We start from the raw sequence: 25,603 nt of genomic DNA, 5'->3' as shown, positions 1-25,603 counted from the left end.
GTTTCCAGTACCATTTCATCTTCCCAAAATCCTATCATCCCTCCAGAACATTTCCTTTCAGAATGATTTCTTACAGTATCCTTTGACTTCCCAGTACACCAGCCAAAATCCTATCATCCCTCCAGAACATTTCTCTTTAGAATAGTTTCGTACAGTATCTTTTGACTTCCCAGGACACTTGCCTAATTCCATAAGCTTCTAGAATTTTTTAACTTTCCAACTTTGCAAAACTTATACAGATTTCGGCTTTACAGAACCCATCCAGTTTCCCAAACTCATTACAGCTTCCATAACCTTCTCCGCATTTAGAATTATTTCGGCTTTCGAGAATTTACCCGCTTCCATCCGGTTTTCCAGAACTCTTTCATTTTCCCAGTAGCCCTCCATTTTTCCTGAATGCTATCGGTTTTTCGGAACCGAATTTGACTCTCAGAACAAAGAATTCAGGCAGTCTTCTGGAATTTTTTTATTCCTAGAACTCACCTGTCTTTCCAGGATGCTTTCGGCATTACAGAATCCATTTGGCTTTCAGGAACTCATTCGATTTCTAAGTCCCCATAAAGCTTCCAGAACTCTGACCGGTTTTAGAATTATTCCGGTTTCTCAGAATTCACCCGTCTCCGATATGTTTTCGGCTTTCCAAAATCCATTTTTTTTGTTTTTCCAAAACGTTCTGGCTTTCCAGAACCCTTGAATTTCCCCAGAATCCTATCTCTTTCTTAAAATCCACCTCGATTCCCATTTCACATGGCTAGAAATTTTTTATTAAAATTTAGAGGAAGTAGTTTTGCTGTCTTCCAAGAACTGTTCCGTGTTCCCAAAACCCTTTTGGATTGCCACCAAACCTCTGCCTCTTGAATTCGTTCTTGTTCCCGGAACCCCTCTGGCTCCTCCGAACTAAATAAGCTTTTCAGAACTCTTTGGTCTTCCCTATATACTATCGGCTTCTTAGAATCTATTCCAGAAGCCTTCCGGCTACTGAGAACTTTTCCGTCTTCCCAAAACTCTTTCGGCTTCCCAGATATTTCCGTCTTCTAAGAAACCTTCCAGGACTCATGCATCCTTCCATTGCCTTCTATCCTTCCAGAACCCTTTCATCTTTTTCCAAAAAATCCTTTCTGACGCTTTCCCTTCAGACCCAATTGTTTTTACAGAACCTTTCCGCATCTCAAAACTTTTTGTGTAACCTGAGCTCTTCCAGCTCCTTAGAACTTTTCCGTCTTCCCAAAAACCATTCAGTTTCTTTGCCCGAGTGCTATCGGCGATCAGTACCCATCCGAATTATGTTGCCTTAGAAAATGTTGGTTGAACTCTTAATTTTGTTTTTCTCCATTCCCCAAAAAAGCCTTTCTGAATAATGCAGTTAAACAGCTAATTTCTCAATGTTTCTTCTACTCATCTTGTGTCCGTGAAAAAATCTGTCTACTAACTCTACTAAATGTGATCTCGTCCAATATCAAACATACAGAATGTTATCAACTGATGCCTTGCCCTTGCTACTTACTGAACTAATATTTTGGCTCTGTTTCTCTCTCCCTCTCTCTACATTTTCTTTTGTGTTGCCCTGTCCACAGAAGAAGCAGCTGAAGAGCCCGTGGTGGAAGAAAAAGAGGACACCTGTACTCCGGAACATTTACATCGCTTGTACATCTTTGCTTTAGCCTGGGGTTTGGGTGCCTACCTGAGTGCATCGGATCGTGTAAAAATGAATCAATACGTTAAGCAGTCGTTTCCCGATTTGGATTATGCCAAGGGCACGGCTACCGAGAATTCAATATTTGATTTTTTCGTATCGGCAACGGGAGCCTGGCAATCCTGGAAGACCTTGGTGACACCCTATATGTATCCGGAAGTATCCACTCCAGATTACTTGAGTATCCTGGTGCCTATTATCGACAATGTGCGCATGGATTATCTCATTGGGACCATAGCCAACCAGGAAAAGGCTGTGATGCTGATTGGCGAACAAGGCACTGGAAAGACAGTCATCATGAAGAATTTCATGAAAAAGATGAACGTGGAAACCTACATGGGGCGCTCGTTCAATTTTTCATCGGCCACTAGTCCATATCAGTTTCAGAGAACAATAGAAAGTTATGTGGAAAAGAGAGTGGGTGTTACGTTTGGTCCGCCAGGAGGCCGCAAATTGATTGTGTTCATAGATGACATTAATCTGCCGGAGATAAATGAATGGGGTGACCAGGTGACAAATGAAATCGTCCGCCAATCTATGGATATGAAGGGCTTCTACAGCTTGGAGAAGCCGGGAGACTTTACCACCGTGGTGGATGTTCAATATGTGGGTGCCATGGGCTTGCCTGGAGGTGGCCGCAATGACATTCCTTCGCGTTTGAAACGCCAGTTTTGTGTCTTCAACTGCAACATACCCGACAATGAGTCGATTGACAAGATATTCCGAGTCATTGGTGAGGGCCACTACAACACCAAGAGGTGTTTCATTCCGGAGGTAAGGAGTCTGGTAAAGAAGTTGATTTTGGTCACCCGTTACTTGTGGCAGCGCACGCGTGAGAAGTTGTTGCCCACACCTGCGAAATTCCATTACGTCTTCAGTTTGCGTGATCTCTCACGTATCTGGCAGGGCATGGTGGGCACCCTGCCTACTGTCATCACCTCGGAGAGTGTCCTCATGTCTCTATGGAAACACGAATGCATACGAGTATTTGCCGATCGATTTACAAATATTCCCGATAAGGAGTGGTTCGGTTCTGAATTGGCTTGTCTAGTGCGCTCGGAGCTGGGCGAAAATTACGTGCAGATGATCGTCCCGAATCCGGTATTTGTGGACTTTATGCGTGACGCCCCTGAACCCACAGGCGAAGAGGGCGAAGATGCGGATATGGAGCTGCCCAAAGTCTACGAGCCGGTGACCTCTCACGAAGTGCTCCGTGAGCGTCTGGTTATGTTCCTTGCTCAGTTCAATGAAATGGTGCGAGGTTCTGGAATGGACTTGGTCTTCTTTCCCGATGCAATGCTGCATTTGGTAAAGATTTCTCGCATAATACGGCATCCTCGCGGCAATGTCATGCTGGTCGGGGTGGGTGGCTCTGGTAAACAATCGCTGACCAAATTGGCATCATTTATAGCCGGCTATAAGACTTTCCAAATTGCCCTGACGCGTTCATACAATGTGGCCAACTTTTTGGAGGATCTCAAACTGCTCTACCGCACCTGTGGCGTTCAAGGTAAAGGCACCACCTTCCTCTTCACCGACATGGACATTAAGGAGGAAGGTTTCCTAGAGTATTTGAATAATATCCTCTCGTCCGGTGTGATCTCGAATCTCTTCTCCCGCGATGAACAAGCCGAAATTGTTCAAGAGCTCACACCGATAATGAAACGTGAAAATCAACGAAAAACCGCCACCCCGGAAAGTGTGATGGAATTCTTCTTGGCGCGCACCTGTGCCAATCTTCATGTGGCCTTCTGTTTCTCTCCCGTGGGAGAGACCTTTCGGTCGAGGGTGCAACGTTTTCCGGCCCTGGTCTCAGGCTGCACCATCGATTGGTTCCAACCATGGCCCAAGGATGCTCTCGTCTCCGTGTCACGACACTTTCTGAGTGACTTTGAAATAGAGTGTACACCGGAAGTCAAGGAGGAGTTGGTCAATGCTTTGGGCTCAATACAGGACATCGTAGCGGAAACTTCCCAGGAATATTTCCAACGGTTTCGACGAGCCACCCACGTTACCCCTAAATCCTATCTTAATTTTATAGCCGGCTACAAGAACATCTATCAGCAGAAGCAAAAGGAGCTGGGTGATGGCGTAGAGAAAATGGACACTGGTTTGGAAAAGCTAAAGGAAGCTTCAGCATCCGTGGAGGTCTTGAAGAAGGACTTGGTGGTCATGGAGGAGGAATTGGTGGAGGCCTCAAAGAAGGCCGAATCGGTCCTAGTGGAGGTTACGGAGAAGGCAAGACAGGCTGAAATTGTCAAAAATCAAGTGCTGATTGTCAAGAATAAGGCCGAAGCCTTGGTGGCCTGCATTGCCAAGGAGAAGGCCCTGGCAGAAGAAAAACTAGAAGCAGCCAAGCCAGCGTTGGAGGAGGCCGAATCTGCTTTGAACACCATTAAGCCGGCCCACATAGCCACTGTGCGTAAACTGGGACGTCCCCCACATTTAATTATGCGTATCATGGATTGTGTGTTGATACTCTTTAAACGTAAACTACATCCTTGTATACCAGATGCTGCAACACCATGTCCCAAGCCCTCGTGGCAGGAGTCACTGAAGGTATGTCCTTGTAGGCAACACTCTTGGCAGCTATGTCGGATATTTAATATTTGTTGCTTTTTCCTTGCAGATGATGGCCAGTGCTACTTTCCTTTTGCAATTACAAAACTATCCTAAGGACACCATCAATGATGAGATGATTGATTTATTACAACCATACTTTTGCATGGAAGATTACAACATGGATATGGCCAGACGTGTGTGCGGTGATGTTGCCGGCTTACTTTCCTGGACCAAAGCTATGGGCTTCTTTCATAGTGTCAACAAGGAAGTACTGCCCTTAAAGGCAAATCTTACAATGCAGGAGGCAAGATTAAAGGTAAGTGCGATGGTGTCGACGTGATGAGAAAAATTTCATTGCAACTCTTGAAGAATTATGAATGTGAAGACTGGGTTGATCGACATGGTATTTTGAAAATTAAATTTTAAATTTTTACTCATACAAAGTGGAAGGTCTAGTATACTATATTAACATCTCAGAAATTTCATGGAAATAAAGCTGCCTAAAAAAACAGGAAGCGGGAAATTGTGAAAGATTATTGGTAAAATATTTTCACATTTTCTTGCACATGCCTATTAACCAGTACAACAGCGAATTCGGGGTGTGGGAACCGTGTTTGGTGTGGGAGTTAGACCAGAAGAACAAAGACCCATCATTCCTTATTGTCCAGTACAACAGCGAATCTGGGATGTAGGATCCGTTTTAGGTGTGGGAGTTAGGCCAGAAGAACAAAGACCCATCGTTGAGCTTAAACTTGTAACGGACAGCATCCATTTATTTGACAGAAGCATCCCTGCTGTTTCTCAATGGAATGTTCATGGGCAAATTTGCATTTGAGTAGAACCACAGAAGGATTTGGAGTTCAAGGGCCAAACGTTTTCTAAAGCCTTTTATATATGCCTTTAAAGAGAAGAGGAGGGGTCTTAAATTTTTTGCAATGTATCCGAAATATGTTAGAGATGGATAAACTGATTTATGCAACATTTCGTTTGTACCCAAAAAGTAATCCAAAAAAACAGATAATGCAGTGAGGCAGGCAAAACTAACAGGAAATTAGAAGTAACCGTTGAGTGGACGGATTTGTCTGTATCTCGGAATAGGTACTACCTATTACGCAAAGGTCTTTAATCCTTTCAGTAGTAGGCTGCGGTGATGGCATCAGACCGTAGCATAATGTTCTCCCCTCCTATAGGTGTGAATGCCTTGGCACCTGTAGGCGAGAGTAATGCTTCAAGCGCACTACCAGTCGTCAGACTAACAAATGAGGAAGAGACGGATAAACCAGAGGGATGCGCAGTTCGTCCCTGGCCTTTATGTAAAGGCGGTGTTTCCGATACAGATTCAGACAGCGACAGTGTCAATGAAACAGTCATCGCTGCCGAATCGAGAGATTGCTAAGCTCACAAGAATTCTGATATCGATATCGACTGTGCATCCGGTAGGATTCCAATATCAAAGTCCCAAATGGAGGAACTTGTTAACGAGGATATTATCGAACATTTGTGGAACTCTGAGGAAAGTCCGCCTATACAAATGTTGAGCTGCGAGATAGGACAACAGCCGCTGAGCTTTATATCAGCAGATTGTATTGATACCGCCAAAAAGCTTGTTGGGATTATCCACACTGCCTGAGGCTCAAAGCTTGACCTAGTGGGAAAGATGGACATACCTCAGCTGATAAAGACGACGGTCTTTATTAAGTGATAGGCCGGCAAATTCGTAACGGTAAGCATGGTGGGATTTTAAGGCAAGCAAAACCAAGGAGAAGGAGGTCGTGGTCTTGTCTCCGTAACAAGTTTGGCTAAAACTGAAGGAATGACTTACTACGGGAACAAGGCTGTATTTTTCTAGATTGGGATGACTATGATAAGCAAAGATCTTCATACTGAGACATCAGGCAGGTGGCAAGAGATTAAATACCGCCTAACGCACAGGGGGGCGACAACGAAACCATCCCCGACTTTCCCAATAATGGGAAGACTAGGTTAAGCAATGATCTCAATGTTAAAACACCAGGAAGTGCAGGGACGAGAGACTCAACACAGCCGAATAATCAGGGACCCTACGCTGGAACTATCACCGACCTTCTCAAGATTTGGAACCATCACCGACTTTCTCAAGATAAGGAAGACTAGGTTAGACAAAGATCCTAATATTGAGACATCAGGATGTGCAGTGACATGAATCTAAATGCAGCCTAACGAACGGGGAGTCGACGATGAGGTCATCCTACTCTCAAGAAGCCCATTTTCGGAAGGCTAGAGACAGCAAAGATCCTAATATTAAAACACAAGGCAGTGCGTGACAGGAAACTGAATGCCGCCTGAAGAACAGGGAGATGAAATGAGGTCATCTAGATAAACCTCCAACGGAGAGAGATGGGTATACCCGCTCTGATGGAGAAAATCAGCAAGGGCAAGATTCATATTGCCTTAATTCAGGAGCTATCGAAGACCTGGAATAAAGTTTCTGGACTGAACCATATCAACTACCAATTATTCTATGCTAACTCTGGTACTCGGCCGAGGACTTCCGTTATTTTTCATAGAAATTTTGATAATATACTTTTCCCAGAGTTGCCAACAGTGGTGAGAGGAGACGGTGGATCATACCTAACATCACTTTATCTGCCTTTCGACTTTTCGAAACCGATGTGGTACTAATAGAATGCGATGCGAACTCTCACCACATTTCGTGGTGTTGTACCAACATTAACAAGCGGGGCCAAACCCTGGCAGTAACGACCTAATAACACTTTATATTGGTAACACCACTACCTTTTTTAATAGGATTAGGGAGGAGGTTTTAGATGCGACAATATGTTCGGAAAATCTAATCGGTAAGGTTCAGGATTGGGTGGTCTGCATGAATAATTCCTTCCCAGACCATCGCTATGTTAGGTTTAGAATCGCACGGCCAGCGCCGAATCCGATAAGCTTCCGTAATAAGTTGAAAACCAACTGTCCAAAATTCGGAAGACTACTCAGAAGAAGACTTGGGCAAGATAATTTAGATTGTCTAAGCATAGAAGTCATTGACGACAATGTTCTCAGAATTATGTCTGCAATCGTGGGGTCCTTTTCGAGAAAGCAAATCAGGCCAAGAAAAATCCAGGTTGACCGGGGAGATTCGCAACATTGGGAAAGCCTTTATAACAGTGAAGTCGTAAAAAAACGGAAGTTTATTGCGATGTGTTTTACACACGGCTTAAGGAATACCATAAGATGATCAGAGCGACATAACGTGCCTTCTGGAAGCTTTTTTGCGAACAGGTAGATAGCGTTAATGATGCCGATAAGATAAATTAGGATCTCTCAAAAACCCATGTCAAAATTGAAGCGTTAGTAGACGACATAGGAGTGAGATCAGAGACAACGGAGAACATGGCTTTTGACGAAAACCTTTCCAAGCGACTCACGGATACACCGAAATCATGAATAATGAGGTTGGTCGAAGGTATATAATTGCAAACTGAGAAGCTTCCAATCATTTATGTCACCCGGATGAAAATTTCCGGCGTTACTGCAGAGGAGGGGGACTAACTGCCGCTCCATCTGGTCATTATTTTCACAGAGTGCCTAGGACTTACATATACTACGAAAGCCTGAAAGGAGGCAAGCGTGGTATATAAATTCAAGCCCGGTAAGGTAAGTTATGGGAAACCAAAGGGCTACAAGCATATCAGCCTTACGTACTTTCTACTTGAAACCTGGAGATCGCCTGTAACAGCCTTTCAGGACCTAGCCGTCTACATAGAGGTTTCTCTCGCTGTCAAGGAATATTCAATGGTAGCGTTTCTTGAATTGAGGGTTGCTACAATAATGTAAAACCGAAGTCAGTGAATAATGAGGAATCAACTCTACCGTAAGAAAGTTTATTAATAACTCACTTTAAAGCAGCATTACGGCATGCTTGGGATCTGTAGATATAAAAACTCCTCAAGGAGTTGTACTGTGTCCTCTACATTAAGGCATTAGGAATATATTGTCGTCTCTGGAAGATAAAGGTGTAAAAGTGGTTAGAGAAAAATTTCCCAGCACTCTTGGAGATATTCTTTAAGAAGCCCTGCGTTCGGCAGACGGAAATCCATCTGAGGTAGAGGTTGTTCTTTTCAGCAGGGGATACAAGTTACCCACAGAAGTACCTGCTCCATTGGGAGGATGGAATGTTCCATTTACTGAAAGTGCAAAATACCTGCATGTTTTGCTGGATAGGAAATTGAAACTCAAATCCAAAATTTTGGAATGGGCAAAAATGGCAATTCCTTCCCTATACACCTGGAAAAGAGCCTTTGGCGAAAGTTGGGGTTCAAACCGCATGTCATACAATGGATATACAGTGTTGTCAGACCTATAATGCTATATGGTGCCGTGGCCTGCTGGACGGTGTTTCAAAAGTCCTTCTGCTATTCATTATTCAGCTGGATTTAAATGATGGCTTGTTTGTGCATCGCAGCCGCATTGAGAACTACGCCATCTGATGTACTGAATTTAATGCTACAACTAATGCCTCTGAACATTGTGGCTAGACAGATTGCTGCGACCACTGCCACTGCGGCTAAGGGGGTTTCCCCATTTGTCATGCGGCGCCTACGGACACTGTGTTATGCTTAATACAATATTCTATTTCCAGTGTGGATTACAAACTGCCTGAGTCGCTTAAAAAAAATGCTGTACCGTTATTCCTGATAGAACCGATTGAAACTACCACATCTCTAGTAATAAAAATTGCATGGCCAGGTGGGCTTTGGGGTGAACGCTGAAGAACAAGGACTGGTCATATCGAAAAAGTTACCACACAGTAGGGTGTATCAAGCGGATATCCTTACAATTAAAGGTAGGCTTTAATATTTTCTAACGATTTCTGCAGGAGCTGTGAGGACGTCCAGGAAGAAGAGACTATGGGACATCTACTGTGTGTGTGCCACTCATTGGCAGTCAGAAAGAGTTACTCTTTAGGTTCTCATTTCTTTGAGAACTTGTCCAATTTAGCTTATGTGGACCTTACCAAGTTTTTGGGCTTTTAAAGCGCTCTGGATGGTACAACGGCAGGAACTAGAGGCATCTTCCTTCTCTTATTCCTGTGGATCACCATGGGTGAAAACGTCTAAGTAAGTCTGTTAGCAGACTGCCACATAGACCTAACTTGCCATCTCACAACAAAGAACAACTGTCCCAAGAACCTTCCAATTGACGTATTGTCCATACGGGACAATGTGGAACTCAAATAAGAGAGAAGAGTTCGTATAAAAAATTGCGATCCAATTGGCATAGACTGTTCGGGGCGAGTCCCGGGGATACTTCTATCGTCACTTTGGTGTTGAAGAAAAGCGGCGTTATTATGCTGTACATAACGGGGCAATCTCCGGCGGTAGTCTTTGTCGGCCAACCGTGGTCTAAGGCGTCTAAGGCCTTTTCCAGCAACAGTCCTGACCATTAGTACGATGTCTTCAGTTAAGGTTGGTGCTCTTGTAGAATCTCTTTGCGCAAAATATGCTCAGGATATAAACCCTGTTCGATGTTTCGGAGCTCCAGACGCGGTTATGGCTGGGAAAGTTCGGATAGCGTTGGCGATAAAGTGTCATGTGAAAGAGAAGGAGTAAGGAGAATAGGCGGCCTGGTGTAACGAGGTTGGAAACTGAGAATTGGATTTCGTTCGTCCCTGTTCCTATCTTAGACTTTTCCACCTCCAGATTGACTGTTGTAGTGTAAAAAGTATGGACGTAACGGGCTAGATACATGTGGCCTGCGTATGCACAGTCGTGAGGAGTTGCTCAGACGACTAAGAACAGACCGGATATATATAACCACTGCAAGCACATGCGTAAGAAGTTTCGCATAGTGATAGGGTTAAACGGAAAACGGTGAGCACATGTAGCCTGCGTAGGAGCATAGGCTTGAAAAACATCTCGGTAACCAAGGCTCGGATGAATCTCGGTGTTCCTCTTCAATAATTCACCTACAAACATAGCCAACATACACTTTAAAAATTAACTTTCAAGTTTCTCCTCTCTTACAGCTTGCTATGGACGATTTGGCTGGGGCCGAAGAACAACTGCGAGAACGTGAGGAAGCCTTGCAAGCAGTAAAAAATCTCTACGACAATGCTGTAGGTGAGAAACAACGTCTGACGGATGCCGCCAATGCTTGCCTGCGTAAAATGACTGCGGCCACGGCTTTGATCAATGGTCTGTCGGGTGAGAAAGTACGTTGGACCAATCAAAGTAAAGAGTTCAAAATCCAATTGGGCAAACTAGTAGGCGACGTTCTATTGGCCACTGGTTTTCTTTCGTACTGTGGTCCCTATAATCAAGAATTCCGTTCCAACTTGATTCGAACTTGGATGGGAATTTTGAAGCAAAAGCAAATTCCCTTTACCACAGGCTTGAATATAATCAGTATGTTGGTGGACTCTTCCACAGTGTCAGAATGGAATCTTCAAGGTTTGCCCAATGATGAGCTGTCAGTGCAGAATGCTTTAATTGCTACCAAATCCAGCAGCTATCCCATGTTAATTGATCCTCAGGCTCAGGGCAAGATATGGATCAAATCCAAGGAGGAGCAGCATGAGTTACAGATAACCTCATTGAATCACAAATATTTCCGCACCCATCTTGAGGACTCCTTGTCGTTGGGTCGTCCCCTACTCATAGAAGATGTGGGCATAGAACTGGATCCTGTGCTGGATAATGTTTTGGAAAAGAATTTCATTAAATCGGGTAGTATTGAAAAGGTGTTGGTGGGCGATAAGGAGTGTGACGTCATGCCCGGTTTTATGCTTTACATAACAACTAAGCTACCAAATCCGGCCTTTAGCCCTGAGGTAAGCGCCAAGACTTCCATTATTGATTTCACTGTCACCATGCGTGGTCTGGAGGACCAGCTGCTGGGAAGAGTTATCCTTATGGAAAAATCCGATTTAGAGGCTGAAAGAGTTCAACTCTTTGAGACGGTCATGCAAAATCAGCGCAACATGAAGGAGTTGGAAGCCAATCTTTTGTATCGCTTGAGCTCTTCCCAAGGTTCATTGGTAGACGATGAGGATTTGATTGAAGTGCTGCGTGTTACAAAAACCACCGCTGAGGAGGTAAATGAAAAACTCAAGATTGCCGAGGTCACTGAACGCAAGATCATGAAGGCACGCGAAGAGTTTAGAGCTGTGGCAGCCAGAGGATCAATTTTATATTTCCTCATTGTTGAGATGAGCAATGTCAATGTTATGTACCAGAATGCCTTGAAACAGTTCTTGGTCATTTTCAATAACTCCATTACCAAGTCGACCAAGTCGAATGTCACCGAGGAGCGTATAAACATCATTTTGAGATATCTAACCTATGAAGTTTACAAATTCACCAATCGCAGTCTCTACGAACGTCATAAGCAATTGTTCACCCTAATGTTGGCGATTAAAATTGACTATCACAATGGCAATGTAAGTCATGAGGAATTCATGGCATTCATTAAAGGTGGTGCCTCGTTGGATTTGAATGCAGTGCAGCCTAAACCATTTCGTTGGATTCTTGATATAACCTGGCTAAATTTGGTTGAGATAAGCAAGCTGGAGACATTTGTTAATGTTCTGGAATTGGTAAGTGAACATTGAGTGAAGGCAAGTCTTTTCAGTCAATCTGAGGGATGGGGACTCAAATCAGCCCAAGCAGTTGGTAAAAGTAACCTGAAACCAGCATCTATACATAGGGCAGTGAACAACTCAGTTTGCATTTTTAATAGATTTTTGAAAAAAACAGCTTTGCAGTAAAGTTTCGCAGTTTTATTCAAATATCATTGATGGCCAACTTTAAGGGTTTTCTCTGACAATTTCCGTGCTAGTTGTCGAATTAAAAATAAAATTTTCTTCATTTTCAGATTGAATTAAATGAACGAGAATGGCGTGTTTGGTATGAATCTGAAAAACCAGAAAACGAGGATATTCCTTGCAATTATCAAACATCTCTTGATGGCTTTCGCAAGCTTTTGCTAATCAGATCTTGGTGTCCGGATCGTACTATATCCCAAGCTAAAAAATATATTGAAGGTTATAAAATTGATTTTATTTTCTATAACAATTCTCAAATTTTCATTTTTTGTTTACAGAATCATTGGGTCCCGAATACAGTGAAATGCAAATTTTGGACTTGGAACTTACCTGGTCTGAATCGGAGCCAAGAACACCATTTGTCTGCTTGCTTTCCATTGGTTCCGATCCAACAACACAGATTTCGGCATTGGCAAAGCAAAAGGAAATGCGTAAGTTTTCTTTCTGTGGCTGACAATAAATCAATTCAATGCTTGCTTCCTTCCTTATAAGCTGCTTACATATTTTTGTGGTATTTCAGCTCTTAAGGCCGTTTCAATGGGTCAGGGCCAGGAATTTCATGCACGCAAAATGATAATGGATTCCATGGCAGGTGGTGGTTGGGTTTTGTTACAAAATGTGCATCTCTCATTGCCATTCTGCACTGAAGTTATTGATATGCTGGTGGAAACCGAACATGTTGACGATTCGTTCCGTTTGTGGTTGACCACTGAGCCGCACACTGAATTTCCCATAGGTCTGCTACAGATGGCTATAAAATTCACTAATGAACCGCCACAAGGTATTCGTGCCAGTATGAAAAGAAGTTATCAGGTAATTATGACAATTTTCAAGGGATTGTATTTATGAACCCAATCCGATTTTTGATCGGAAATCAGTTTCGGTTAACCAATGTAAGTTCTTAGTGACTCACTTTGGTTTTTGTAGAACTAAAAGATGGACAGAGTTCTCGGAAAACGAATTCTATAGGACCAAATATGGTTTCAATAACACAGTGCAACAGTCAATTTGGGCAAAGGAAATTACAAGTAAGGTTGATGGTATGAGATAAGCAATAAAAAGTCCTATAAGGGTTAAGTCCTGTAACCAAACTTTTTTAAGTGGCCGGATCTTGAAGCAAGCGGCTTGCGACATAAAGGACATTTTAGCGGAATCTATAGTGGCAAATAGACAGATCGGCCCATTAGGAGACCTAGATGTAATTATTCTGGAAGTAGGATACGTATAAAAACTAGCTACCATGTATGAGGACGCTCTACCATTCCGAAAATTTCCCAAACGGCCATATAGACCAATCTGCATAATATGGATTTTATGTGACTATTCACGAGAAGAGTGCAAATCGGATACAAGAAACAAGGGTAACAAGTATCATGGGTTCCCGTTTCTCTACTAGGAACCCTTGTTCCAAAAACCCATATTGTCCATACTGGTCAATGTCGAATTCAAGTGAATGGTATTTAGGAGAGAATGGTATTTAGCGTGTTCAAAAAAAATTGCTCGTATCTTTGTTGTTGAAGAACAGCGGCTTTATTCTCTCGTACATAAGGGTTAATCGTGGTGGATACCTTTGTCCATCACCTCCTTTCTGCGGGGTGCGGTTTTTTCCGGCAGGAGCCCTGCACCATTACTGTGATGTATTTAGTTAAGGTTTGTGCTCTTGAAGTGGTATTGGATCTCTGTGCGTATGATATGCTCAGTATATAAACCCTGTTCGATATTTCGGAGCCCCAGAAACGAAATGAATTATGGTTTCAGTAACACAGTGCAATAGTCAATCTGCGCAAAGGAAATTCCAAGTAATGTTGATGGTATTAGATCAGCAATAAAAAGTCTCACAATGGTTTAAAATTCTGAAACTTTTTTTAAGCGGCCAGGACTTGAAGCAAGCGGCTTGCGACATCAAGTAATACAAATGCTTTCCCACAAAACCCATGTGGTTGCAGCGCTGGACCAGTAACGCACACAAGGAAAACTAATCAATTGCTCCTGAGGCATAAAGAATATAAACAAGTAAAAAGGCGTTAAGTTCGGCCGGGCCGAACTTTGGATACCCACCACCTCGGGTATATATGTAAACCAACTTTCAACAAAATCCGGTGAAAATTCCATATCTTATGCCTCATAGCAGCTATATCGAAATATGTTGCGATTTGGACCAAATACTATTATGTGATGAAATGAATCATATACGACACTGATGTCGAAAAGCCTAACATAAATCACTGTGTCGAATTTCAGTGAGATCGGATTTTAAATACGCCTTTTATTGGGCCAAGACTTTAAATTGAGATATAGGTCTACATGACAGCTATATCCAAATCTGGGCCGATTTGGGCCAAGTTGCAAAAAAAAATGTCGAAGAGGCAAACACAAAGCACTGTCCAAATTTCGGCGAAATCGGACAGTAAATGCGCCTTTTATGGGCCCAAAACCTTAAATCGAGAGATCGGTCTATATGGCAGCTATACTCAAATTTGGACCAAATTAGAGAAAGACGTTGAAGGGCATAAGGCAACTCACTGTCCCAAATTTGGGCGAAATCGGATAATAAATGTGGCTTTTATGTGCCTTAGACCCTAAATCGGAGGATCTGTCTATATGGCAGCTATATCCAAATCTGGACCGATCTGTGCCAATTTTGACGAAGGATGTCGAAGGGCCTAACACAACTCATTGTACCAAATTTCAGCAAAATCGGATGATAAATGTGGCTTTTATGTGCCTAAGACCCTTAATAGGAGGATCGGTCTATATGGGGGCTATATCAAGATATAGTCCGATACAGCCCATCTTCGAACTTTACCTGCTTATGGACAAAATAAGAATCTGTGCAAAGTTTCAGCTCACTATCTCTATTTTTAAAGGCAGTAGCTTGATTTCAACGGACAGACGGACGGACATAGCTAGATCGTCCTAGATTTTTACGCGGACTTCCCTCAGAAGACCCCCGCTAACGAATTAAGGACCATGATTTTCAGATTTGCACTCGGAATGTCTGATCTCTTTACAAAGAAGTTGAAGTATCAGTTTTATCTGCGCTCATGCCACTACAGAAGAAATGGCTGATATATTTTATTAGTGCCAAGGATATATTTTATCAGCGCCAGGAGGGAACATATGAACACACACCCTAATAGCATGAAAGAAGGAAAGTGAAAATATATTTGGTCCAACTATCGGAAAATTTAGACTTCTCGAGATAATGTCCGATAATTGATTGAGTCTAAGTTCCACATCGAAACTATCGGAAAATAATGGGCTTATAGGTTTAACTGCGAAAAAAAACCGTTAACAGCTCCAGAAGTCCACATCGCAAAATTCACAAGCCCACATGGTTGTCCCCATATTAAAAAGTTAGAAACCAAATTGAGCTCATCGTAATAGATGAAAGGAATTCATCCGGCGTGTTAGATGTGCGATATATCCAAAAGTGAACATAGACCCGTGTAATCACCGTACGATATGACACTGCCCGATCTGATGGTATAAAATATATATCATGATTTTTATACACTACACCACTACTGTGGTATTGCAAATTTTGCCCATGAACATTCCACTAAAACTTCATTCCGGGACAAACTTCTCACATATCAATGAGTGCAGTCCGATTCAAGGTTTAAGCTCAATGATAAGGGGCCTTTTTTTATAGCCGAGTCCGAACGGCGTGCCGCAGTGCGACACCTCTTTGGAGAGAAGCTTTACATGGCATAGTACCTCACAAATGTTGGCAGCATTTGGAGGGGACCGCTGAATTTTTTTATCGAACCCAGGCGTTCAGCGTCATAGGCGGACAAGCTAACCTCTGTGCTACAGTGGCCTCTACTTTGATATAGGGTATTATAACTTATAGTGTATTTGTGTTATAACTTGCTTGCGTCCAAGCTCCCATTGTAGAGATCACTTATGCCTCGTCGAGATGAATTTTCTAACACCTTACGCCTTAGAACGTCGTCTCAGTATCTTGCTGCTGCAGTCCAGTTGTCAATACTTCCGATCATTTTGGAGTTATTGATCCTATCTGGCCTTCAAGAGACGTGTGTGTTTCCTCCCATCGTGTGCAGTGGAAGAAAGTTCAGGTATTCTTCATTTTCGAAAAGGCAAAAGGGAGTGCTGCAGTTTCCCATTTCATTGTCAGCAAATATTTCCTAAAATATCTGTTTCCATATCCGCACAGCATTTGCGTTATGTAATAGTTTACATCCCCATGACTCCCATATAAAAAGTTCTTGATATCGGGGATTAGTTTCGGGGTCCATCCGCCATTTGCTTCGTTCTCCCCATATATTTCTTGTCGTCTCTTCTCTAATTTAACTTCTGTAGTCTTGAGTAGGTTCATTATTGTTCACTCTCTTCTCGAAAAGTGCAGAGCTCTCTTCGGCTTGCAGGTCTAGTGGTGCCATTCCTGTTATTATCTGCACCGCAGCCGAAACGGTCCAAAATGCCGATGCAACTCTGCGTGCTCTGCGTCTGACATGAAGGCTATCTACCCAGATTTCACAGCCGTATCAGGGGATGCTGTAACAAGCTTCCGTTAAAAGTTTCTTCTTTATGGGTAGTGGCCTTCTTATGTTCGCCATAAGAGGGCCGTGATTCCAACCGCTTTTTAAGCAAAGACTTCTTTCTGAGGACTGAACTTCAGTTTGGAATTCAGTCGAATTCCAAAGAAATTTACCGCTTTTCTTGTCGTGATGACTCGACGACTCGATGTCTATTTCCAGGGGATAGTAGAATTAGTTCAGTCTTGTGTGTGAACAACTCGGGTCCGCGTATAGCCATTTCCTCGACCGGATCACGACCTGTGTGAGCCTACGCTGTGCCTCTTCCGTGTTTTTCGCTGGTATGACTGCCACAATGTCTTCTGTGTTATCTACAAGGAAGGTCTCGTCAGGCAATTTCATCCTTATGATGTCTTCGTAGCTAACGTTCCACATGTCTGGGCCAGGATGAACCCCCGAGCTGCTCCTGACGTTATCAGTAATCTCTTCGTTCCAGAACTCGTGTCGAAGACCAAAGTTCTGTCTCTACTACTCCTACTTTTAAAAGGAAACTTCTTCTGTAGGGCGTCTATCTCGCCTTTTCTCTTAAGAATATTGAAAGTTGTCTTCACTTCAAGGGTAGCCAAAAGTAGGTGTAGTCTGCTGTGTTGGTTTTTTTCTCGAGCATGAAGAATCTCAACGACATAATCTTGACTTTCCTGGCCGGAAGCTGTTCTGCCTTGCAGATAATACTCCTTCCATGTTTATAGTTCGCATGCTGGGCTCTTCCCGCAAAGCTTTTTCGTTACAATTTGTAGCCACGGCCCCATAGATTTTGGTTAATATTCTCTCTCCGTGCTTCCATTACTACCTTGTATTGCGTTTCTAAGATTTTTCTTAGACTCTTTTTACTCTTCGTATTCCGATACTACTTGATCTCTCCGCTTAGCTCTTGTATAATTACTTCCATTTCTAAAGCAGTTAGTGTGTCTATTGGAGTTTCGATTTTCGGCATCGCCTTGTTGCTTTGGTTATGACACCCATTGTCTGGCGTACTAAGGTTCTGGCATCTTCCTCGACCTGTTGGTTTCCTGCTAGCCGATCGATCTCAAACTAGAATACAGAAGTCTCCAGCTTATTCACATTCCACTTACGGGTGCTCCTTACTGCCCTTCGTCCGTGATTTGACTTAAAAACAATAAGACATCAGGAGCCGATGGGTTGCTAAACAAACTACTTAAGACCAAAGGCGTACGAGGTTTGTTCGATTTTCACTTTTATACCATCCACCAAAAGATGGTGGTATACTAATTTAGTCATTACGCTTGTAACACCTCGAAATATTGGTCTAAGACCCCATAAAGTATATATATATATTCTTGAACGCCATGCTATTTTAGGACGATCTGGCCATGTCCATCCGTCGGTCCGTCCCTCCTTCAGTCTGTCTGCCGAAGTCACGCTAACTTTCGAAAGAGTAAAGCTGGGCGCTTGAATTTTGCACAAATACTTCTTATTAGTGTAGGTGAGTTGTGATTGTAATTGGGCCATATCGGTCCATGCTTCCTCCCCATGGGGACAACCTCCAGATCGCCATCGAAGAAAGATCCGCCCGGCACATAGTCCGTTTCATCGCCAATGCCCCTTTGTCGTCCCACGCCAGCGGCCATGTACAAGTGTAAATGTCTTAGATCAAGTGTCGCGTTCAGTGCTGCTCTCAGAGCACTTTTCATCCGCACCACTGCAATATCCTATACGCACCCACCTTCTCAAGACTCTGGTGCAACAACTGACACCTATAGATGAGGATCGGCCGAACCATAGCAGTGTACATCCAGTGGACCGTCTATCACACCGCCACCCAAATTCTCAAGGGTCTGGTGCAACAACCGACACTTATAGATGAGGATCGGCCGAACCACAGCAGTGTACATCCAGTGGATCGTTTCTGGTCTGAGTGTCCTACTCCTACTTATCGAATTGCGACATGAGTAGAGCGCATTCAGCCCCTGTTTGACTCTCTCCTCATTGTTTCTTTTCCAGTTCAATTTCTGATCAAGAATTACGCCCAGGTATTTAGCCTTCCGAGAGAACTGCACCTTTACTCTATCAAGGACCGGTCTCTTGACATCGCTATATTTCCTCTTTCTTGTAAACATCACCAACTCTGTCTTTCTAGAGTTTATGCGAAGGCCATTGGCCCTCTCTCATTTAGAGAGCTTCCTTAATGCACCCTGAAGGATACCCGTGATATTAGAAAGAAACCGACTGCTAGTCAAAATAACGACGTTAACAGCATACACTCTTTCCTTCTCGAAGGACCTAAGAATCCCATTGATAAGCAAGAGCCACAGGAGGGGGTGGTAAAACTCTTTTGCGGCATCTCACTGGCCACAATCTTTCTCCCCGAGTCCGATCTGTTGATACTTCTGCCCTTAGGCATAACATCAATCCAGTTCACCAGAAGAGGGGTACTCTCATATTAACCAGAGAACGACAAATGAACCCAACTCCAGGTTATTAGAAGTCCCTTCTATATATCCAAGAAGGCCACCAAAGTGAATTCGCCTGTCCCCAAATTACTCTCTACGTAACCCACCAAGTCGTGGAGGGTGCTATCAACCGATCGACGCTTGCTTGATGTAGAAGATCCCTCATGTACGCGTCCAATAGTCTCTCAAGTCTCTTTAAGACGAAAAACTGATTGGACTAAAGTTCCTGGGGCGAGAGTTGATAGATTTTCCTACCTTGAGAATTAAAACGGATCTAACGGATCCCGCCACGCAGACGGCACAAAGCGAAGCTTAACACAAGCCCTAAATAACCATTCCAGAAGCCGCATGGCATATGGTTCTACAGCAAGGCAGGCGACATACCATCCTCTCCGGTCGATTTGTCGAACTGAAATAAATTAATTGCCCGGGTTATACCCCCCTCCGTTATCATGCGGAAAGTGCCACAGCACTGCTTTGTATATGGAGGACATTCGTAACGTCAGAAGTCACCGATCCACTAGTCACATCCGAGGAGCACCTTTCAGTAATAACCTCGTCTTCTTAAGAGCCAGATCTTCCCATAAGATTTTCTCCGTCTTAACGACCGTTTCACTGTGTCATAGCATTACATGCGCGTTCGTTGCCCACGCCCTTAACGTGGACTGCGTCGACTCGAAAGGCTTCGGATAAATCAAGTTTATTGATGGTAATCCTCTGGTATTCTCTGCCAAATCGTCTGTTTTCATTCCCTCTTGCTCCGCTATGGCCCAGCACTAAAAAAATTCGGATTGTGCCATCCTCAAAGAAGTGTGCTCTTTCTTCCACTCCTAGTCTGTTTGTGACCTTACCGTCCTGGATGTTATTGCCCTGATGACCAGTTTACTGTCCGTAATGATATTCACATTCGACGTCCTATCGTTTACACCTCACCATATCTCGCATTCCGTGATTGCCCGTATCGCCGCCTGCAGGGATGTATTATGGTCAGGCAGTCGGAAACAGATCTCAATCTCTAGGAATACCAAAGTTCCACCAATCTAAGACTGTGAATTGTAACATGACATTGTTTTAGGCATTTATTGGAAATCGAAAAACCGAGCTAATGGCGTAGGTGACGACCATCCTGACTTAGATTTTTTTGGAGGTTACTTTTAGTATTTAGAGCGCACAACAAGCAGTTCACAGACTTCGATGTATGGTAAGGGGCGTATTAATATCCGCACCATCTTTTCAACCTAACCTAGCAAATATTTAAACGTTTATACCATATCCTAAACAAACTTGATTTCCTAGTGGTGGTTCAGCTTTGAATCCATTGTCCAAGATCACACCATTAAATAATGAAACAACCAACTCTTGTTTTATTTATTTACTTTTATTTTTACTCCCTCTCTAGGCTTTTACACAAGATTTCCTGGACTATACAGCTGCACCACAATGGCCTCCACTACTCTACACCGTAGCTTTCTTGCACACCATAGTTCAGGAGAGGCGAAAATTCGGCCCATTAGGATGGAATGTGCCCTATGAATTTAATGCTGCTGATTTTGCTGCCAGTGTACAATTTGTTCAAAACCATTTGGATGAAATGGACCCCAAAAAAGGTGTCTCCTGGCAGACTCTAGTCTACATGATTGGTGAGGTGCAGTATGGCGGCCGTGTCACCGATGATTTCGATAAACGCCTGCTGACCACATTTACCGCTGTGTGGTTTTGTGAAGGTCTTCTAAATCCCTCCTTTGAATTCCACAAGGGCTACAAGGTGCCCAACACCAAGAGTTTGCAGGGTTTCATTGATGCTATTAGCAATCTGCCAGCCAATGATACACCAGAGGTGTTTGGATTACATTCGAATGCCGACATCACGTACCAAATTAATTCAGCTAAAGGTAAGAGCAAATCGTTGAGGCAGCAATGTAAGTGGAAATGCTAAAAGGAATGCCGGGGCAAGTGGTGTAGTGAATACATAATAATCAATTGATAATGAGTCTTAACGATGGTGTTTGGGTGTTTGTCCTATTAATGCAGCTGCTGTTGTTTGTTTGGTTCTATTCCATTTTATGCTTGGATTTAAGTTTATCTATGGCTTAGAAATGTCTTCGATGACAAAGTTCATTGCCCCCAATGTGGGGGACATTATTAATACATAGATTTTCATACATTTTGAAATATTATTATGATGATATTTTCAATCTAAGTAAATTTGGTTAAATGGCAACTTGAAAACCCCTGTTATTCGCAAAAATCAAGAATAATGAGAAAAAAAATTGTAGGTGCAGTAATTTATTAGAAAACGTAAAACCACATTAGCTTTGGATGGTTACCAACAAGCAAACTCAATTCTCTCGTTCTGACCCAACTTAACTTCCAATATTAAAATTACTAAAGAACTCAAAATTACATATGACTTGAAATTTTTTAACAACGGGATACTGTTGCCTAAAACTTTAAAAGTTTTTTGCTCTGTCATTCTTTGAATTGAAGCATTGAACTTAATAGTCCATAGCTGGAAGATATCCATTTCTGAATTAAATACCAGTAAGGAAGGGCAAAAGTCGGGCGGTGCCGACTATATAATACCCTACACCTACCCTATAAATACAATGTGGGACCTATATCCAATTCTGAACCAATTTTGATGGACCTCGGCGAGCAAATATGTTCAAACTGTAAAAACTACGGTTGACAGATAACAACATTATGACAGATAACAACATCTGGCGAACATATATATGGGAGCTATATCTATTGGGTTGCCCAAAAAGTAATTGCGGATTTTTCATATAGTCGGCGTTGACAAATTTTTTCACAGCTTGTGACTCTGTAATTGCATTCTTTCTTCTGTCAGTTATCAGCTGTTACTTTTAGCTTGCTTTAGAAAAAAAGTGTAAAAAAAGTATATTTGATTAAAGTTCATTCTAAGTTTTATTAAAAATGCATTTATTTTCTTTTAAAAAATCCGCAATTACTTTTTGGGCAACCCAATACTTCTGGACCAATTTCGAGAAAAACTTCTCAGATAACGTAGTAGTCATCGAGGAAAGCGTTGTGCAAAATTTTGGCATGATTGGTTAAACAATGAGCTTGTAGTGGCTCTTGGGGTGAAAATCTGGCGATATACATATATGACAGCTTTATCGAAATCTGGGCCGATTTCTATAAAATTCACCAGTTACATTAAGAGTCATAACAAAATCCTTCCTGCAAAATTTCGACAGAATCGGTTAACAAATGAGCACTTTTTTGCAATATTTCTCAAAATCGGGCGAACATATTGGGTTGCCCAAAAAGTAATTGCGGATTTTTTAAAAGAAAGTAAATGCATTTTTAATAAAACTTAGAATGAACTTTAATCAAATATACTTTTGTACATTTTTTTTCTAAAGCAAGCTAAAAGTAATAGCTGATAACTGGCAGAAGAAAGAATGCAATTACAGAGTCACAAGCTGTGAAAAAATTTGTCAACGCCGACTATATGAAAAATCCGTAATTACCTTTTGGACAACCCAATATATATGAGAGCTATACCTAAAAACGAACCGAATTCGAGCAAACTCCTCAGATATTGTGGCAGGAAAGTGTTTTGCAAAATTTTGGCAAAATGGGTCAATAAATGCCCTTGCTGTGACTCTAGATGTTAAAATCGAGCGATATATATATATATATATATATATATATATATATATATATATATATATGTATATATATATATATATATATATATATATATATATATATATATATATACCATAGGATTGTGGTATACTAATTTCGTCATTCTGTTTGTAACTACTCGAAATATTCGTCTGAGACCCCATAAAGGATATATATTCTTGATCGTCGTGACATCTTATGTCGATCTAGCCATGTCCGTCCGTCGGTCTGTCCGCCTGTCCGTCCGTCTGTCTGTCGGAAGCACTCTAACTTTCGAAGCAGTAAAGCTAGCCGCTTGAAATTTTGCACAAATACTTCTTATTAGTGTAGGTCGGTTGGGATTGTAAATGGGCCATATCGGTCCATGCCACATAAACCAATCTTGGGTCTTGACTTCTTGAGCCTCTAGAGTGCGCAATTCTTATTCGATTGGAATGCAATTTAGGATGACGTGTTTCGTCATGACTTTCAACAGCTGTGCTAAGTATGGTTCTAATCGGTCAATAGCTTGATATAGCTGCCATATAAACCGATCTTGAATCTTGACTTCTTAAGCAACTAGAGGGCGCAATTCTTATCTGATTTGAATGATATTTTGCACGAAGTATTTGGTTATGATATTTAACAACTGCGCCAAGTATGGTTCAAATCGGTTCATAACCTGATATAGCTGTCATATAAACCGATCTGGGGGATTTTCTTGAGCTACTAGAGGACGCAATTCCTATCCGATTTCGCTGAAATTTTCCATGACGTATTCTATTATGACTTTTAACAACTGTGCCAAATAAGGTTCAAATCGGTCCATGGTTTGATATAGCTGCCATATAAACCGATCTGTGAACTTGACTTCTTGAGCTTCTAGAGGGCGCAATTCCTATCCGATTTGGCTGAAATTTTGCATGACGTATTTTATTTTTACTTTCAACAACTATGTCAAATAAGGTTCAAATCGGTTCATAACCTGATATAGCTGCCATATAAACCGATCTGGGATCTTGACTTCTTGAGCCTCTAGAGGTCGCAATTATTATCCGATTTGCCTGCAATTTTGTATGACGGATTGTAATGGACCACTTCGGACTGTCCAATAATATGGTCTCAAATTACTATAGAGCAAAGGAACGAGTGGGAGCCATTGACTGGGCTAGCTATCAGCCGGTTTGGGGAGGTTCTTGTTCACTCCACTCCATTAAACTTGGTCCACACAAGAAATAAATTTGTTTTTTTAGACTCCCTACAAATATGAATACAAAATTCAAACTATGGGCTGACCACACGACAACAATAGATGACATTAATACCCCACACTGGGTCAACATTTCGGAAATAAATAAAAACGTCTATCAAAACACGTCATTGGGTCTCCAGATGGATTGGAGCCCGGTGCTCTATACCCACCCTACCTTTGATTTTAACCCTGCACCAAATATTGGCTAAAATCCCTAACGATCATCTAAGTCATTTTTTTATTACACCTTGTAAGAAGAGAAAAAAAATTTAGCCTTTCATTGTGGATTCAATATTTATTTTAACCAAAAAAAAAAAAACATTTAATATAAATTTACTACAACTAAGAAAATTTAAGTGGCGGTATATAAAAAATTCATTTTCTTAATATAGCGAAAAAACTTATTCTGAACACCATAACTATTATTTAAAAAAAACAATCTTGACAAATATTAATTGCAAGGGAAATGATCATTAAAAAAAATTTTTGCTGGGCATAAGAAAAAAAACTGCGAACACACTTTGTTCACCGAGCCTAGCTTAACAAACAGCCAGATGTTGGTACAACCAAAGAGCAAAATAATAAAAAAACAATAAATCTATGACGTCACTACATGACTTGTTAAGTTCGCTTTTGGTTCTTAGACGCGACATCAAAACAACAAAGCACAATGTAATAAATGATAGAGACAATTTTACTCACCAAACAAATACACCGCTGGATGAGGCCTCTTCCATTGTTGCTGTGGTTGGTTGCTAGGCTATGATAAAAGATCAATTCGTACTTAGGCTTGATTGCTTAATGATGTTTGTCAGCGATAGGTAATTATCCTCTTGGTTGTAACAAAATTTGTGACTGCAATTAATTAAATATGGGTGACTCCATACCTTTTCAAAAAAAAACTTATATGATAATTTTGGGCAATATAATTATACTCCCTGAGTAAAAATAAAAAATTCTTCACTAAATTCTTATTTTTTTCGGTGATACTGGTGGGGAATGATACTGGTCTTCATACTCTCATACGAGTTGGTTTCTTAGAATGGAGTGGTGCTTTAAATCCAAATAGCTTGGTGATTTTAAACCAAACTAGAGAACGGCATGGAAGGAAGTTTATATACTTAGGCCATCGATTCCCCTTCCGATGAACCTATCCACGGAGGGGGGATTTTGCCTTTTAATCAATTCACGGCAGTTCAAAGGCCGAGAGTGGAGTTTTCCTTTACTGGGTTAATTCTCTATTCAAAGGTAATTTTGGTTGGATTGGAAGGCAAATTTTGGGCTATGGCAGCAGCCTGCAATAAAAATCTTCGGGGATTTTGGATCGATAACTTGGGGGGAGTGGTGACTCCGTTGGAGCCTCCGACTCGTTCAAATGAGGTTATGGTACCTCTTTCATCACGTTTTTCGTTCCTTATTGTGTATAATCGGTTGATTTCACGGAATTCAATACTTGGATACCGTTCCAGAAATATAAGAACCACGTGTGGAAAAAAGCACTTTCTGGCAATATAAATTTTCACTAAATTTTTAACAATTCCACATGAAAACGGATATATTTACCTCAAAAATCCTTAAATCCACAAAGAAGTAATTTAATTTAAGTATCATAAAAGTGATAATTGTAATATTTAAGAACAAAACTATCGAACTTTGAAAATTTTAATGATTCAC

The 25,603-nt window shown here is 41.8% G+C and overlaps 1 protein-coding gene across 1 annotated transcript in view; it reads left to right on the top strand.

The window, feature by feature from the left end:
• LOC106089711 (dynein axonemal heavy chain 5) overlaps positions 1-25,603 on the top strand; it is a 193,746-nt gene that overhangs the window by 73,939 nt on the left and 94,204 nt on the right. Inside the window, exons 22-28 of the mRNA XM_013255665.2 lie at positions 1,575-4,252; positions 4,323-4,571; positions 10,272-11,840; positions 12,119-12,287; positions 12,347-12,499; positions 12,589-12,881; positions 20,441-20,933. Coding sequence (XP_013111119.2) covers positions 1,575-4,252; positions 4,323-4,571; positions 10,272-11,840; positions 12,119-12,287; positions 12,347-12,499; positions 12,589-12,881; positions 20,441-20,933 — 5,604 coding nt within the window. The remainder of the gene's footprint in view (positions 1-1,574; positions 4,253-4,322; positions 4,572-10,271; positions 11,841-12,118; positions 12,288-12,346; positions 12,500-12,588; positions 12,882-20,440; positions 20,934-25,603) is intronic.

The sequence above is a fragment of the Stomoxys calcitrans genome, chromosome 2 (genome assembly GCF_963082655.1).
Source record: "Stomoxys calcitrans chromosome 2, idStoCalc2.1, whole genome shotgun sequence".
NCBI classification, from domain to species: Eukaryota; Metazoa; Arthropoda; class Insecta; order Diptera; family Muscidae; genus Stomoxys; species Stomoxys calcitrans.
This window is presented reverse-complemented; position numbering and strand designations above follow the sequence as displayed.